Source organism: Rhamphochromis longiceps, linkage group LG17, assembly GCF_057381845.1.
Source record: "Rhamphochromis longiceps isolate RC_006_pf linkage group LG17, R_longiceps_female_GT1.1, whole genome shotgun sequence".
Taxonomy (NCBI): domain Eukaryota; kingdom Metazoa; phylum Chordata; class Actinopteri; order Cichliformes; family Cichlidae; genus Rhamphochromis; species Rhamphochromis longiceps.
Window position 1 is genome coordinate 34,455,380 of NC_140573.1, and position 15,502 is coordinate 34,470,881.

General features: G+C 39.3%; 1 protein-coding gene across 4 annotated transcripts in view; it reads left to right on the top strand.

The window, feature by feature from the left end:
• The first annotated feature begins 1,278 nt into the window (after window positions 1-1,278).
• The window catches only part of gsap (gamma-secretase activating protein), a 70,825-nt gene continuing 56,601 nt past the window's right edge, over window positions 1,279-15,502 (top strand). Inside the window, exons 1-17 of one of the 4 annotated variants that reach the window (XM_085387921.1) lie at window positions 1,279-1,604; window positions 4,245-4,315; window positions 5,610-5,666; window positions 5,777-5,846; window positions 6,095-6,142; window positions 8,728-8,816; window positions 9,112-9,181; window positions 9,322-9,371; window positions 9,656-9,766; window positions 9,856-9,912; window positions 10,016-10,062; window positions 10,165-10,257; window positions 12,702-12,775; window positions 12,886-12,972; window positions 13,245-13,337; window positions 13,561-13,729; window positions 14,091-14,181. In XM_085387921.1, the coding sequence (XP_085244047.1) occupies window positions 1,517-1,604; window positions 4,245-4,315; window positions 5,610-5,666; window positions 5,777-5,846; window positions 6,095-6,142; window positions 8,728-8,816; window positions 9,112-9,181; window positions 9,322-9,371; window positions 9,656-9,766; window positions 9,856-9,912; window positions 10,016-10,062; window positions 10,165-10,257; window positions 12,702-12,775; window positions 12,886-12,972; window positions 13,245-13,337; window positions 13,561-13,729; window positions 14,091-14,181 (1,365 nt within the window). In that variant the 5' untranslated portion in view covers window positions 1,279-1,516. Of the gene's footprint in view, window positions 1,605-1,977; window positions 3,380-4,244; window positions 4,316-5,609; window positions 5,667-5,776; window positions 5,847-6,094; window positions 6,143-8,727; window positions 8,817-9,111; window positions 9,182-9,321; window positions 9,372-9,655; window positions 9,767-9,855; window positions 9,913-10,015; window positions 10,063-10,164; window positions 10,258-12,697; window positions 12,776-12,885; window positions 12,973-13,244; window positions 13,338-13,560; window positions 13,730-14,090; window positions 14,182-15,502 lie in introns of those variants that run through there. The other 3 variants (XM_085387922.1, XM_085387924.1, XM_085387923.1) reach the window with 3 other exon arrangements.

Here is a 15,502-nt window from a genome sequence, read left to right on the forward strand (position 1 = left end):
TTGTAGGAATTCGAGTAAATCTTAATTAAAGACCCTGCACGTCAAAATATTTTAATTCATTCACCCAGTGTACAGAACATCACATACTAGGTTCTTTCACCTGTAAGAATAGTAATGGTTAAAGTTGTCTCACCTTCAACAGGTGAAAGTAAAAAGGCAGGTCAATGTTGGATAGTGACGAAAACCATGCACATTTAACGTGAAGAAGCAAAAGTGAGTGAAAACACCTAGAGTACCTCTGTAGTGATGTGGAAATCACAACAGCACATTAACTGTACACAGAAGTCTGGTTTCAGAAGATGATTGATTTATTCCCCTTATTAGGTAGATGCTCATTATTTTTAATCTTCTGAATAGGTCTAGATATCACTAACGTACAGATTGTTTTGTTATGTTTTTAGAAGATGATACAAAGGTAGAAACACATTTTTTTTCCGATTTATCTTGATATCAAAAAATGTGTTGGACCTGCTCTTTTCCCACCTTTTGTCTTTTTTTTTTCACTTGAACTTTATTCTCCCTATAGGCTGATATGAGCTCTTTTTAGTTTAATTGACCCCTTTTATCACTTTGCTGTACAGCTGTTCGAGGTTATAAGAAACCATAAAAACTCATTCATGGGTTAATGATGTCTCACCAGTAGGTCTTGAGGTATTTCAAATATTAATTTCATTCAGTTTAAAAAAATGAAGGAATGAGATGGTCTTTGAGAAGTTTCTATAAGCATAAATACACCAAATACATCTATTTCGAGTTTATGGGTGGTTTTAAGTTTTAAAATAATCATCAAAAAGATGGACCTAGAGAATATTAAAATAAAAATAATTTAATCGATTCATAGCTGCATTTTAAAGATCCCCACCAGCCACGCCTGAAGCCAGAATGTATAAATATTTAACTGTTTTTCATTTTGAAAATTCTAACTACAGGATGGATGGTGTTTCTGATTGTTCCCGCTTTTACAGATTTTCACCACGCCGTTGTTCCTTCCGCTTTCTGTTTTTGGAGTGTAGCGAGCAATTAGTGCTTATACATATTACATTTAACATTAAAATGTTGCCATATTGGATTGAAAATACACGTAAAAAGTCAACCCCGTGGGCTCGAATGTACAGAAAAGAGGACACATGTATGACACACCACTGTGAAGTCCCTTGCTCAGCAGGCTGCCAGCGGCGTGAGAGATTCCAACCCTCCAGACTGATGCTCTCCTCGGCCTATGGCAGCGACATACCGGCTCTGTGATCCCACTCGAGGGAGGAGCTACCTTTAGACTAACGCGACGTTTCCGCATGTCAATAAAAACTTTGTGAAGTCAAGAGGAAGAGCTAGATAGTTAAAGGTAATATTTGTCGGAGTGCTCTACTCTACTTTCAGTTTTCAAGTAGTAACAAGTTTCGGTCACATGATATGGAGCCTGAGCAGATCCGGGCTGTAATTGCTGCCTCTTTTCAAGGGAACTAACTGCAGAGAGTATTTTTATTGGTATAAAAACCAAGGGACAGTAGGAGCAGATATGTTGAGGACACAGCCAAAGTTCGACCTGCACAGGGATGTGGTGTCTGATATCCTCAGGAAGGAGGCGTCGGTCTGCAGAGTAGAAGGTGAGGCGTTCAGGTGCTAACGGTCAGCGTCCTTTCGATGACGGCCAGGTTTTAGTTGTTTTCACAGATAAACGAATATCTCACATAAAAGTAGCGGGTTCAAACGAAGTCGTGTTCTTCGTTCTTTCTATGCCTTTATCGCAGCTTTACTGTTATTATAGCCCCCCATAGGCAGTTTAGCCTGCAGTGGTAAAGTTCCTGTGATTTGTTTATTACTTCTTCTTTTTTTTCTTTCTTTTTTTTTTTTGACCACCAGATGGCACTATTTCATCAGTTACCGCACACTTAAATGCAGGGGAGATGAAACAACCTCCCGTTTGCTACAGCTCTTAGACTCAGTAACTGGAGCATAACTCAAAACATCAACAGAAAACATCTAAAAACAAACAAACAGAGAACTTAAAATACATCGTGAAAATAAAATGTTCCATGTTCTTGCTAGATGAAATATATGATAGTTGTTATTTTGTAGACAGTGCATGATGTCTAGTTGGGTTACTTTTAGGGTTGCCAACCGTCCCTTAAAAAACGGAATCGTCCCGTATTTAGAAACAAAAGTACACGTCCCGTATTGAGCTAATAAGGGACGCACTTTGTCCCGTAATACAGTGAGAATCAAAAGTAGTCTATAAATGTTTATGGAATTAACGCTTTGTTTGAAAACATAATTCCCAGCCCCTCTCCTGCTTTGTGACCAATGAGCTGACAGCACACTTATGACAATTCGAGTATGACAATTCAGATTACCGCTCATCTCATTGGTCGAGGAAAGGTCGCTTACGGAGAAAATACCGGAAGACAACAGATGACCACAACAAGAAGCATGGCCAACAGGGAAACAAACGCCGTCACTGCGGTGCAAGTCTCGGACGACAGTACACCTAAAGCTGGGCAGACACTGTGCGATTTTTTTCAGTCACGTTATTCAGCTCCTGCTCAAACTGCACGATTGACTCGCAGGGGTTAGAAGTTGGTAGGTCACGATGCAGGTCTCACACTATACCGCCCGATGCTCTGATGAGACCTGAGTGCTCACACTGTGCCTCCATAAAATGAAGGTTATAACAGAAAATCTGTCGCTCTCTCTCTCTCTCTTTCACTCACACAGACACACCACCACCAACTTTGCTAAATTGCTAATGAAAAACATTGATCAGGCAGCTGTGATTGAGCAGCAGTGTAGATCCAACTATTTTCAAGGTTGTTGTGGTCGTGATAATTTTGTGAGGCCACATCGAAAAGGCTCGGATGAGCTTTCCATAGTTCTACAAGTTGTGCCTCCATCGCTGGTGTCCAGATCACACGCTGCACAGCCGTGCTGCTCCGTCTTTTTCCACAGACGTTTACGTGTTTGCGCGTGAGCAGTGTGAGCGGCTGTGTCACCACAGCCGCTTCTCGTTACCCCACGTATACTAAACGATGCACGATGAAGGCCAAAATCGGGCCGATCACCAAATCGGTCGCACGACTCAAAAATCGTCTCAAAATGGGCCAAAAATCGCACAGTGTAAGCCCAGCATTAGAGCAGCAATGTTTGTTCGCTCAGAGAAAGAAAAAAAAAAGGCTGCAAAAGTACAGGGAGGAATGGGAAAAGGAAAACACCTGGCTGGAAAAGTGCACGATAACACATATAAAGCGCACTGCACTGTGTGCCAGCGCACTTTTTCCATAGGCATGCTTCTATTGGTGGGCACATGAAGAACATGAGGGGCATGAAAGCTCGGGGAACCCTTTACCAATTTTTTGTCCGCCAGGCCAAGGCAGAAGCAGATATGGTATGTAAACATTGGTTTGTTTTTTTTAAACCCTCTGGTTAAGGATATGGGCATGTGCAGTGAATATCAGCGCTATGTGGCCAGAAGTGTGATAATATAATTTATTTTGTGTAATAAACAACTGCAAGGATAGATGATTACAACAAATAGATGACTAATACATAAAAGTAATACATATTTTAATAATGATGATGAGTTATGATGCGTAATCATGGGAACAAGTGGGTTTACAAACAGGAGCAGCTGATTAGCATTAGAAAAGCTGAAATAATACCTCAACTGAAGCCAACTGTACTAAATGCATATGTGCACTGTTACAAGAATATTTTTCGTTCTATTGTTTTCTATTAATTTATATAATTTTAAGTTAAGCAGGACAGTTCTTTTAAAGAAAGATTTACTTATATTCTCAAAAGTTAAGCATGACAGGCTTCTGTTTAAGAAAGAGACCTGTTTTACTGTGTTAATGTTGTCATTGTGAGCTAAAAATAAATGGCTAAATGATCATTTGTTTCCCATATGGTCATATCACAAAGAATATGCATCTGCTTAAATCAAATTCAAGTCAAATGGTTAAAAAATAATTTCACACACAAAAAAAAGAGCTACAAAATTCACCACACTGGGAAGGGTGAACTGGGTTGCCCGGCCCTGGCCACGAGGTGTCCCTTATTTATTTTTCAGGGAGTTGGCAACCCTAGTTACTTTATATATTTACAGGCCTCTGCTATCAGACACTCGTTAGCTTGCGATAACAATCTATTACAGAGGGTAATTCTACTACTTATTTAGTATGTTCTGGATAAGCAGTGGGATGAGATAATAAAACAGGCCAGGCAATAAAGTGTGTGTTCTGTGTCTGAAGAATACTCTGGAGCCGTCGACATTCGTATTGTGAATTTTGAAAGAGATGGGTGCATCCTTTATTCCTGGAAGGTAAGCCCACAGTGAAGGCATTGCATATTATGTGTTGCACATGTTACATACTGGACACTTTATTAGGTATGCTTTAATGGTGCTGAGCCCGACCCCATTTTTGCCTTCACAAGTGCCTTCATCCAACAAGCTGCTGGAAACATTACTCAGAGATTTTGGTCTGTATTGACACAATTGATGCTAATGGCCCATTTCACCCCATCCCAACAGTGCTCTGTTGAACTAATATCTGGTGACTGGAAGCAGTTTGAGCACAGTGAAGTACAAAGTGCACTGAGTGCTCAATTAGAATAAAGCAGCTCTATATAAGCTTCAATTCATTTACCAGTACAATTTTTCTGAAATACTCAGACCAGTCTGTCTGACACAAGCAACCGCAACACTTTTAAAGTCACTTAAATCAATTTCTTCCTCAGTCTGATGCTTAGTTTGAACTTCATAGGTTGCTTTGACCACATCTGCATGCCTAAATGAAGTGAATTGCTGCAATGTGATTGGCTAATAAGATATTTGCATTTGCATGTCAAATGCTCTGTCTTGAACTCACCAGATGTCCCATTTGTCAGCTAACCCCCCAAAAATAACACACTGTTGTGTGGGTTACTACACCTCTTAAGTGGCTGTTCTGTTAAATACAGCATTTTTATGCATATATTTAAAAGCTGCTTGTGTCAGTTCTTCATTGAAGTCGTACTAAGTCAGATATTTATATCTCAGAAGTAATTTTTTTTAATGGCTCCAACAGTCATCTTCAAATGGAAAATATCCAAAGAAATCTAGATTCGTTTTATTTCGCCATGTATCTGCTTGACACATTTAGTACTTTTGTGGAAATCTTGGGCTCCTCGGTAGAATGTAAAATATAATTTTCTGTGTTGAACCACGCTCCTCTGCACAACATAAATTTTTAATGATGGACCCTCCAAGACTGTGTGGGTTTAGGAGGTTAAAGACAGTGTGCAGCCTGCAAAGGGAAAAGAATCTCTCTTTTTTTTTTTTGTAGTGCAGGGTTTGAAATTTTATGCATGCCTGGTTGCACCTTGGGTTTCAGAGCAGACGCCCTTTTATTGAAAACCTTTTGAATGCAAAAATGTGAAAAATGAATCGATGGTTTGAAGCGGGGCAGGTCTTGTCTGGATGATCTGTAGGGTCGGCCATGGCAATAAAGAAGTCAAGGATGACTTTCCATACATGCTGATGCGGTGAAGACAGCAGACTGAAATTAAATACTTCTTCTTGGTAGATTAAGATTGTACAATGTAATATTTTAATTAGTGAACTAATGTTCTCATAGGGAGTAACAGGTACCACCAGGATTGGGAAATATGACCCGAACAGCAAGAAGAATAAGGTACTGTGTTTGTGTTTGTGTGTCCCTATATTACTCCATTAAGTTTTGCACACTTTGCAATCATGCACTCATTCTCATGCGACTGTGCGCATGTGTGTTTTCCCCAACAGCTCCTGTACACATTTGACAAGCAGGTGTGTGTCAGCAGCTGTTCCCTGAACAAAGAGGAGACACTGCTGGGTGAGCCTCTGTCTTGTGCAGATAATGAATTATCAGCAACAACACCGGCTTCTTGAACTCAGATCAAGTTTAAATGCCCGTGTCGAGAAAGCAGTTTCAGATCATGCAACGCACGAACCCACAAGTACAAGACGAGATGATGCTGTTCGGATGCTGATTAGTGCCTGAAGAACCACCGGAGACATTATTGTGGGAAATATGTTCCAATTCAGTCATGTGACATGCCAACTTTGCTTTTTCTCTCCTAGCTGTCAGCTTGGCACAGAATGCCAGAGGAGAGGAGCGCCTCAAACCAAGTAACATCCCTTTTCTGTTTTATCCATAGACTGTGACATTAAACCTGTCTTAAAGCAGTGATTCTCAACCAGGGGTACAAATACCCCAGAGGTTATTTTTGGCAGTAGCCAGAGGGCTTAAAAGTACACATTTAAAGTAGTAAATTTAAGTGTGGCCTAACTGATACTAGCTGAAATTGTTAGCAGTATGGACAACTGAACAATATTTTATTTGGACCCAAATTCAGGATGCTGAATTAGAAAAGTTATCAATGAGAAGAAAACTTTATCCTGCAGAAGATAGCAGGATAATCAAGTAGAAGCCTAACAAAAAGAATCATGCAACTGACAAAAAGCCAAGACAAAACAGGGGATTGGAAATGCCACAATTGCAAAAAGAAGGACAAAGGCAGGAGGTAAAACTTACCAAAAAAATGTGTTTGAATTGCCAACTCATTCACAAGATAAATTGTCAGACTTTTTCATTGCCGTTCTAAATTTCAGCATTAATATATAATGCCCCATAAAGTAGTGTGCAGAAGCAGTGCACACTGCACTCCACTGACTGGGACACATGCACCAAGGCGTGTTTGTGTCAAAGAATGAAATATGCTCTGTGCAGTATGTTGTGAAGTGGCTTGCTTATGAAGTGTTTTTGAGAAGTAACAAGCATGCACGCATGATTGGTACAAAATAGCATTGTAGCAGTTTTCATTTAGTTAGTGATTACAGTGGACCCAAAGTATTGTAATGTGCAAAAGTAATTTCTTTACATTTTATATTTCAGTTCAGACTTTCTTTCTTTTTTCTTTCTTTTTAATTTTAAGTTGAGCTTGAGGTTTTCTAAAGCTCTTTGAAAGTATTTCTTTGGAAATTAGCTGCTTCTCAGTCCAACTCTGGTACGTCTCATTTTCAGAGGAATTTTGTCTTTGTTAAGACACTTAACACTGACCTATGAGTCACTCAAACAGAAAAAGTCTTCTGTTTTATCAACACATAACAGGGAACTCAGGAAAGAACCAAGATAAAACAGTTTGAGAGACATTAACACATTGATTCCCCAAAAGCAAACTTGACATATTTCAGCATAGTGTACAGTGTGTCCATATAAAATGTGAAGAAAATGGACAAGTGAAAGACAAAAGAAGAAGTGCCAGGCCTAAAATCTAGCTAAAAATCTCAACCTAAAAATTACACTGTTTGTCTAAGAGTCCGTGTTGAAGAATGAAGGTGGTCACACCAAATACTAACTTTGGAGTTGGTTAGATTTGTACAAACTCTGTTTTTGCTTCAACTACAGCATGTATTGTATCCAAAAATAGCAAAAATGTTGTAGTGCAGATGTTTTGTTTTGCACCAGAGATAATTAGGGACGTCTGTTGCATAACTGCAGCAGTGCATCCAAAAAGTGTCCATAGTGTATCAACAGCTGCCTGGACTTACTCCCTTGTTAATCCGCTATGTAGCAAACACTGTGTTTTGGATGAGTGTGTCAGTAAACAGGCAGATTTTTCAAAGAAAATAAAGCAGGAAATGACTGAAACAGAAAAATGACCGGCAAACACGGACACACAGAAAGACAGAAACACAGCAGACACTAAAACTTAGGAAAGATTACGATCCAAACCCCTTAAACTTTGGCATTTGAAATATCATGTGGAACAAACAGTAAACAGCCAGCTTCATTAACTATTCTGCAACTAAAATTCTACAACTATGACTATTATTACTGCAGTTTTTATTATTACCTTTTTATTACCTATTTTTCATCTGTTAGCCAATGGTAAGCTGAAAGCATTTCAGAAATGGATCAAACTGATTTAAAAAGATGTCAAGTAGTAACGTTTTCAGACAGTTATTCCATTCCATTCTAATATAGCACTATTTAGCTAAATATAGCTATAACAGCATAGTTCTAGCTGCAAGCACAGCAACCTCCACCTACACAGGGATGTGGTGTATATTTTTTAATACTAAAAAAGAGACTAAACTTAAACAATAGAAACAAAGTATCACTCTTAGTATCGATCCAATACCAATACAATACCAATATATAGATACCAATACGCCATTGGTGTCTATACTATCGATATTTGATTATTTAACCCACCTCTAGTGGGGAAACATCATAAAATAGCCTGTTAAATTAAAATCAAAACTTTCTAGATATTAGAATAGTTATGGCTGTAAGAAAACGTGATTAAATGTCTTAAAATAAGACGGGCTGTCATTGCAGCTCTTAAAATATTCAAACAGTCCAGTTGACTTAATTAGAAGCCTATCTATAGATAGGCTCCTTTTTGCTATGGCCTTTTAAGAATAACTCAAAGATAAAGTTTCTAATGAAGATAAGCATAGTGACATTTACTTTTAAGTCAAATAATCTTCCCTGGAAAGCATAAACATGTTCCTTTATACTGAAAACAAGATCAGCTTTGAACTTAAATTTAAATATCAAATTATTATGCACGGTTTATTCTGAAGTTTTTGTACTTGAGTTGGAATAAGGTTGGGAACCACTTCCTTAAAGCAGTTTAAATACACTCTTTTCCTACAGCATTTTCAATCTGTGAATGATATTAACCCTAGCCTGTCTACCTTTGTAGTATCAAAGTGCCTGACTCTCCTGATTGAGATCCATCCTATTAACAACACTAAAGTCCTCAAGGCAGTGGACTTCAGAGTCAAAGTGCAGGTAAGAGTGTTTCATTCACATTTCACTAACAAACAAGCGCTTACGTCGCAGTTACGAAGCGTTAGTGCTCAGAGGGCATGACTGTCATACTACATATCTTTTATGGCCTCTAGCTTACGTTCTATCACTTAATTAAAGTCAGTGTACCCACTTTTCTCCACTTTCTCTTCTACAGTCATGCCTTTTCATCAATTTTGTTCATAGCCTTGAATAAAAAGCAGCAAATTTTCAGCTTCATCTGGCAAATTGTTGGAAACCACTCGTTTAGTTTTCCCGTGGCTTTTTTTCCCCATAGTTCCTCCATCATGAAACTGACAGAAGATCAGTGCTGGAGAGCCATCTGCTGCTGCTCACTGAAGATGGATGTAAGCAACTGTGTCCTTATGCTGGCCTGCATGTGTAACAAGAATCCAGAGAGAACTATGATAATGCATAAAAAATAATACATACTGTATATTCTACCGTACATTCTTCCATTTGCATAATTATCATTTTGTGTGTTTAGATGTGGATCTCTACCACGTGATGCTAACGAGGCAGGAGGGATATAGAGTGGTATGCTACACATTGCTTTTTTTTCTCATGAAGGAAGTGTTTGCAGATAGTTGACTCATCTGAGCTATAAATTGCATGCAGGATTTCATGGCTGGTAAATTCTGTGCAGTTCTGCAGCGACATAAATTCTTTCCAAGGGTGCACGAATTTAGTAATTAATAAGCAAAACAGTGCAAAGAATATATTGTTTCAACCTCCTTCTCAAAATACACTGCACGTCTTCTGCCAGAGACTTGCATTAACAATTCATTGTGGCTGAATTCAAATGTTTGTGTGTTGACCAGGTGATAATGAACCCCGAACGTTTGTCCAAAACGGCAGAGAGAATCGTGGAGGATTTTTGCTGGGTCCAGTGGGACAGGCACACGCAAAGACTCTACTATCTCACGTTTAAGGCAATGCATACAAACTCGCATTCAAATTTGGCAACAGATACCCTGGGACTTGTTTGATTAACGCAAAATGTACGGCTCGTCTTTTGCAGGAAAAGTTTCTGCTCCGAAGCGTTCAGTTTTACCCAAGCTATAACTGTGAAACTGTGGTATGCTATCTTTGTGTCTTATATTTTAATACATGCCGCTCTTTGTGCTCTGTATTTGTTGTTTATGCTTTTACTTTGAAATAACATACCGCTCTGATAACAGTTCGAGCTCCCTTTAGAACTGCCTGCCAACTCCTTCCGCACAGTCAAGTAAGGCAACTTTTAGCAGAGTATAAAATAGAAATATGTCGGTTCTATATTCTGCATTCCTTTTGAACATTGTTTTTGTGTTTGTGTTCGTCTCGATGACAGGTTTGCAAATCTCGGTTTCGACCATTATCACACCGAGAGGCCGGAGCAGGAGCTTGTTAAGTTGCAAGTATTCACAAATAAAATAGGTAAGACGTCCTCACACACATCCATGCACCGCATGTCTGTTCACATGCTTATTAGTCTCACATTGAAAAGTCAGATTATGAGACTAATTTGATACATTTGTGCGATTCCTATCCCTCTTTGTAAAAACAAGAAGGTAAGTCTCCGCCTCAGCTCACCTCCAGGGATTAAAAATCTTGGCCAATTCACAATTTCAGTGATGATTGAAGGATTTGTGGAGATGATCACTTTATAATGAGGTTCTGACCAATTTCTGAGATGACTGTAAATCTTACAAGCCTCCTTAAGTTTCAGAGGTGTTTTCCAATAGCATCACAGCTGATGATGCTTTTGCCAGTGATTAATTCAAAAGCCGATTTGTTCAGCCGATCTGTCAGTTCCTCTCATCATTGTCATCCTTCTCACTTAATATTTATCTGTTCTGGCTCATGCTGCTGTCCTGGTTATATTCACACTCCTCAGATTTTTGTCCTGTATTTTTTTTTTTTTTTTGTGCTGCATGATTAAACATAGACGGTTTAATGGCATACAGAAAGAGGGACAGAATCGCATTGACTATAGATGAGCTGCACTGTAATGAAGCTGCTTTATTTGAGCTTTAATGTGAATACAAGAGTAACATCTGCCTCGAGCAGCTTGTAAATCTTTCAGGATTTACTTTCTTATACTGACTTTCATCCATTACTATTAATTAGGGAAAAATCAGACTGCAGACTCGTTCTGTATGTTAAAACCTTGTATTCATACTCAACCATGAATATAAAGTGGTCAACACATTTCTCTCTCAAGCATGAATTTGTAGTAAACAGTACATTTCTTTGTGTGTATATAGGTGGGTAATAAATTAAAGGAAGCCTGGAACCCTTTGCTCAATCCAGTCTGGTACCAGCTATACCAGAGTGATCACCTTCACCTTATGATGAAACATTTTTATGCTGATGGAGCGTCATCATGCTGATAGCAGCGCTCCCATCAAGGGAATGTTCCTATAAGTATGACAGTGGTCATATGCTATGGCCGTCAGATTGCAACCAAACTGAATACCTGTTTGGAAATTTGTATCGACATATTAGATAGTGCTAGTTCATCACCACCATCATCAAAACACCTGAGGTGGGTGGGATCATTTTGGGGGGCGAAAGACTTAATCAATGCTAGAGAGTGTTCGGCTCTTCTGACAGCATGATGTTGTGCAAAACTTTAAGATTGCTTGTTTATTCTTTTAATTTGGAACCTGTCTTACATAATTTTGTTATACACTTAGATACACTCATTGGCCACCTTATTAGGTGCACCTGTTCAGCTGCACAATAATTACAAAAATGAGAAATCATAATGGGAACAGTCAGAAGAGAATGACCAGAAGGCAATAGTAAATAAAAACCCCCCCAAAAAAACCACCACTGACAACCAAGGTATGCAGAAGAGCATCTCTGAACTCTACAGCTGCAGAAGACCACAGCAGGTGCCTCTTCTGACAGCTAAGTACGGGAAACTGAGGATAGTGTTTGCAAAGGCAAAATTGGACAAGATTGGAAAAATGTTGCTGGGCCTGATGAGTGTCTATTTCTGATGCAACATTCGGATGGTACCGTCAGACATTGGTTAACCAACATGTAACATGGTGGTGTAATGACATGGGAAGTGTTTTCGTTGCACACTGAGCATTGTTTAAACACCATGGCCTCCCTCAGCATTGCTGTTTCCAACATATCACAAAGCTCAGATCATCTCAAATTATACTCAAATGGCTTCCACAGTCACTTGGTCCAATACAGCACCTTGGGGATGTGGTGGACCAGGAGATGAATGTGAAATTTAAGATTACTCATGTGCAGCTGACAAATCTGCAACAAATGTGTGATACTACGTGTCAATATGGACCAAAACCTCTGAGGAATATTTCCATCACCTTGTTGAATCTTGGTGAAAATGGGGCGCAACCCCATACTAGCAAGGTGTACCTAATAAAGTTTCCAGCAAGCGTATATTTTTATATACTGCCAACTGTAAGAAGCTCGTAATGGCATGCATATGCACTGAAATGTTGTTTGTAGAATTTTAAAAGCATCCATAGAAATACATTTAACTTTTTGGATTAAGTGAACACTCTCCTCATTTAGATTTTTTATTTTTTTTACACAAAGAAATGTGCTGGTCGAATTATTTCAAAATAATATAATCAAATCAGAATTCCAACCTTTAACAAGGCATGAGTAATTTTTACAATTACTACATGGCTGACTCTATAACCTCTGAATATAATCTCAGTATTTCACTCTTATTGCTTGTCCTATTAAAAAGTAAGTAATGTTAAATATTAACAATATGAATAGAGTATATGGTATAATAATATATGACGATAAATCGGATCTAATTTTTCCATTGGTTATCATGAATAATGCCACGGTTTGATCTGTAACTTCCCTGTTCTGTGCTTAACTCTTAGGAAGCATGTGTGTGTGCTATACCCAGCCTCTTCAAGACAAACACGAACTTCTCTACACCGTGGTTTTAGTTCACAAAGGTGTGTCTGTGCTAGCTCCTAATTTTCCCCTCCCTATCTGTTACTGCCTCTTTTACAGTTTTTATCTCGAGCACACGGAGACAAATGTGTTTTTTTTTAACTTCCTGCAGACTGCAGCAAGAAGTTCAGGGTGTCTCTGGGCAGTGATGCATCGCCACAGAAAGCCACCCAGCTCCATCCGCTCTTCATTCCCATAGGTCATTGCGCACACATCTATATAATACACACACACACACACACACACACACACACACACACACACACACACACACACACACACACACACACACACACACACACACACACATATCTGCATCCTAATATTTGTGAGTTTTTAGGTTGAATTTCAAATAGAAACACAGGGACACCAAATATAGATGAATGTGTTTATCTGCACAGAGCCCAAGAAATGCCTGGTGTGCCTGAAGCATACTAACTGACAGTGATGCTGTGTGTTTTTTTTATATAGGTTACTACATCCTGGTATACCTGCAGGGTTATTTCCTCCACTGTATCAACACCAGGCAGCAGGAGATGCTCTGTCACTCCCTCTTTCTCTCTGGTAAGGCAAGTTTTGTCGAAAGAAATAGTGCCTGTGCTAAGCAGTGGCAGAAGTAACATTTTTTTCTTTCTTTCCCCTCTGTAATATATTCTTGTTTATTTCTCACATGACTTTTAAACGAGGAAGCTGCCTTATCTGTCAATAAGACGTGCGCCTCAAAATAAGATGATTTAACTCGGTGTCTATGCCTTGTTCTCTGTCTGTCTGACTCCACAACATGCAGGTCGTGATGTGAACCTGGGCCTGCAGTGTCAGTCAGCCAACATCACAGTTTTGCATGCAGAGGATGAGTCCAGCGCTTGTCTGCTGGACCAGGCCACCGGCAGGATTCACAGTGCCGAGCTCAGCCCCGCCTACCTGCTGAAGATCCTGCGTTCAGACACAAATTCTAGGTGGGCATGACTCAAAACTTAGAAGAGGAAGAGGAGTGCATAGGAGAAGATATAGGCAGGAAGGTAGCAGACAGGCTTTTGTGTGTGTACACCTGCAGTGTCTTTCTGAAATAAATTTAGCATTTACTTGAACTTTCGCCAGGAGTCACCTCCTAGCTCGATAAAGATGCAGCAATGGCTCTTTTCCCTTTTTGTTTAGTGGACAATTTTTCATTCTGTTCACTTTTGAAACTTAAATCCACTTTTTTAACAGCATGCATACATCACATTGTAGTACCTGACTGCTGGCTCTCTGCCTGTGTGTTTGTATATGCTTTTTTCTATATTATGGTGTATTTATTATATGTCACCTGCATTCAAGGTGTCCCAGCAGTAAGGCTGACCCTCAGCGCCTGGCTGCCCTCCACTGCCTGCTGGTTTACATGGGAACTGACCCAAACCTGGAGCTAAAGGTGCGGATGCACATAGAATAATTGAGTTTAGTTTAGTTTAGCTCTGCAGAACATCATCTTTGTTTTCCAGCACATTTAAAACAAAATGACTGTCTTTTTGTAGAACATAAGTTCAGGAGGAGAATAGTCATTGATTTTTATTGGGTCTTAAACAAACTTACAAGATCAATAAGTTCTCCTTGAAGTGGAGAACGCACAAAAAAGACAAGATAAATAGGCAACAAAGTGGAGAATGCAGCTGTTTGAATAAGTAAACATTCAAGGTCAGTGTTAGGCAATTTCCCTAAAGAACTAAAGATGTACAACTGAGAAGAAGTGAGTAGATAAATGTAGGAAAAGGCGCTCTTTCTGCACTTTGGTGTAAATGCGGCAGGTGTCAACCTTGAGTTGGAAGCCGGTTAGCCAGAGGGAAGAAGACAGAGAGAAAGACAGAAAAGATGGGATGCTGTAATGAAATGGGAGAGAAGAGAAGAGAAGTGGGCAGAGATCAAACAGAGTTAAAGACAGAGAGAAAGGGAGAAAGTGTTTTGTTTTGGCACGGTGCTGTGACTCAGACTGTATCAGTGTTACTACTAAATTAAGATGTTCTAGATTGTCATAAATTCTTTCTTTAGAGGTTAAATGAGTCGCCACTCGCCAGCTTCATTAGTGCAAGCTATCAGTGGGAAATTGGACACCATACAGAACTTTTATATCCTTTGTAGACTCTGCACCAGTGTAGTCGAGGCTTTGATAAAGTGGCATAAAATGTTCATAGAGTTTGAAACTTTAATACTGGGAATACTACATAAATGAAGTTACTCTGTTTCTAACTTGTCTTCTGACTTTACTTCAGCTCTGACTTATGCTACAGGGCGAGGGTCTTTATACATCAAAGCAAGATCATACAAAAAATTATTATCTGTGATTACAGCTGTCACCAGCTATTACCAAACACAGTACCCAGCTGACATCAGGATGCTCACAAATGTAAAATGCTGAAGTGCTTCCCTCTTCAGCATAGGGCGTGTTAATGAAACTATGTTGTGTTAGCTAATTATTGTGGAAAGTGGCCATCGCAGTTTAGTGTAGGGTTGCCAACCGTCCCTTAAAAAACGGAATCGTCCCGTATTTAGAAACAAAAGTACACGTCCCGTATTGAGCTAATAAGGGACGCACTTTGTCCCGTAATACAGTGAGAATCAAAAGTAGTCTATAAATGTTAATGGAATTAACGCTTTGTTTGAAAACATAATTCCCAGCCCCTCTCCTGCTTTGTGACCAATGAGCTGACAGCACACTTATGACAATTCGAGTATGACAATTCAGATTACCGCTCATC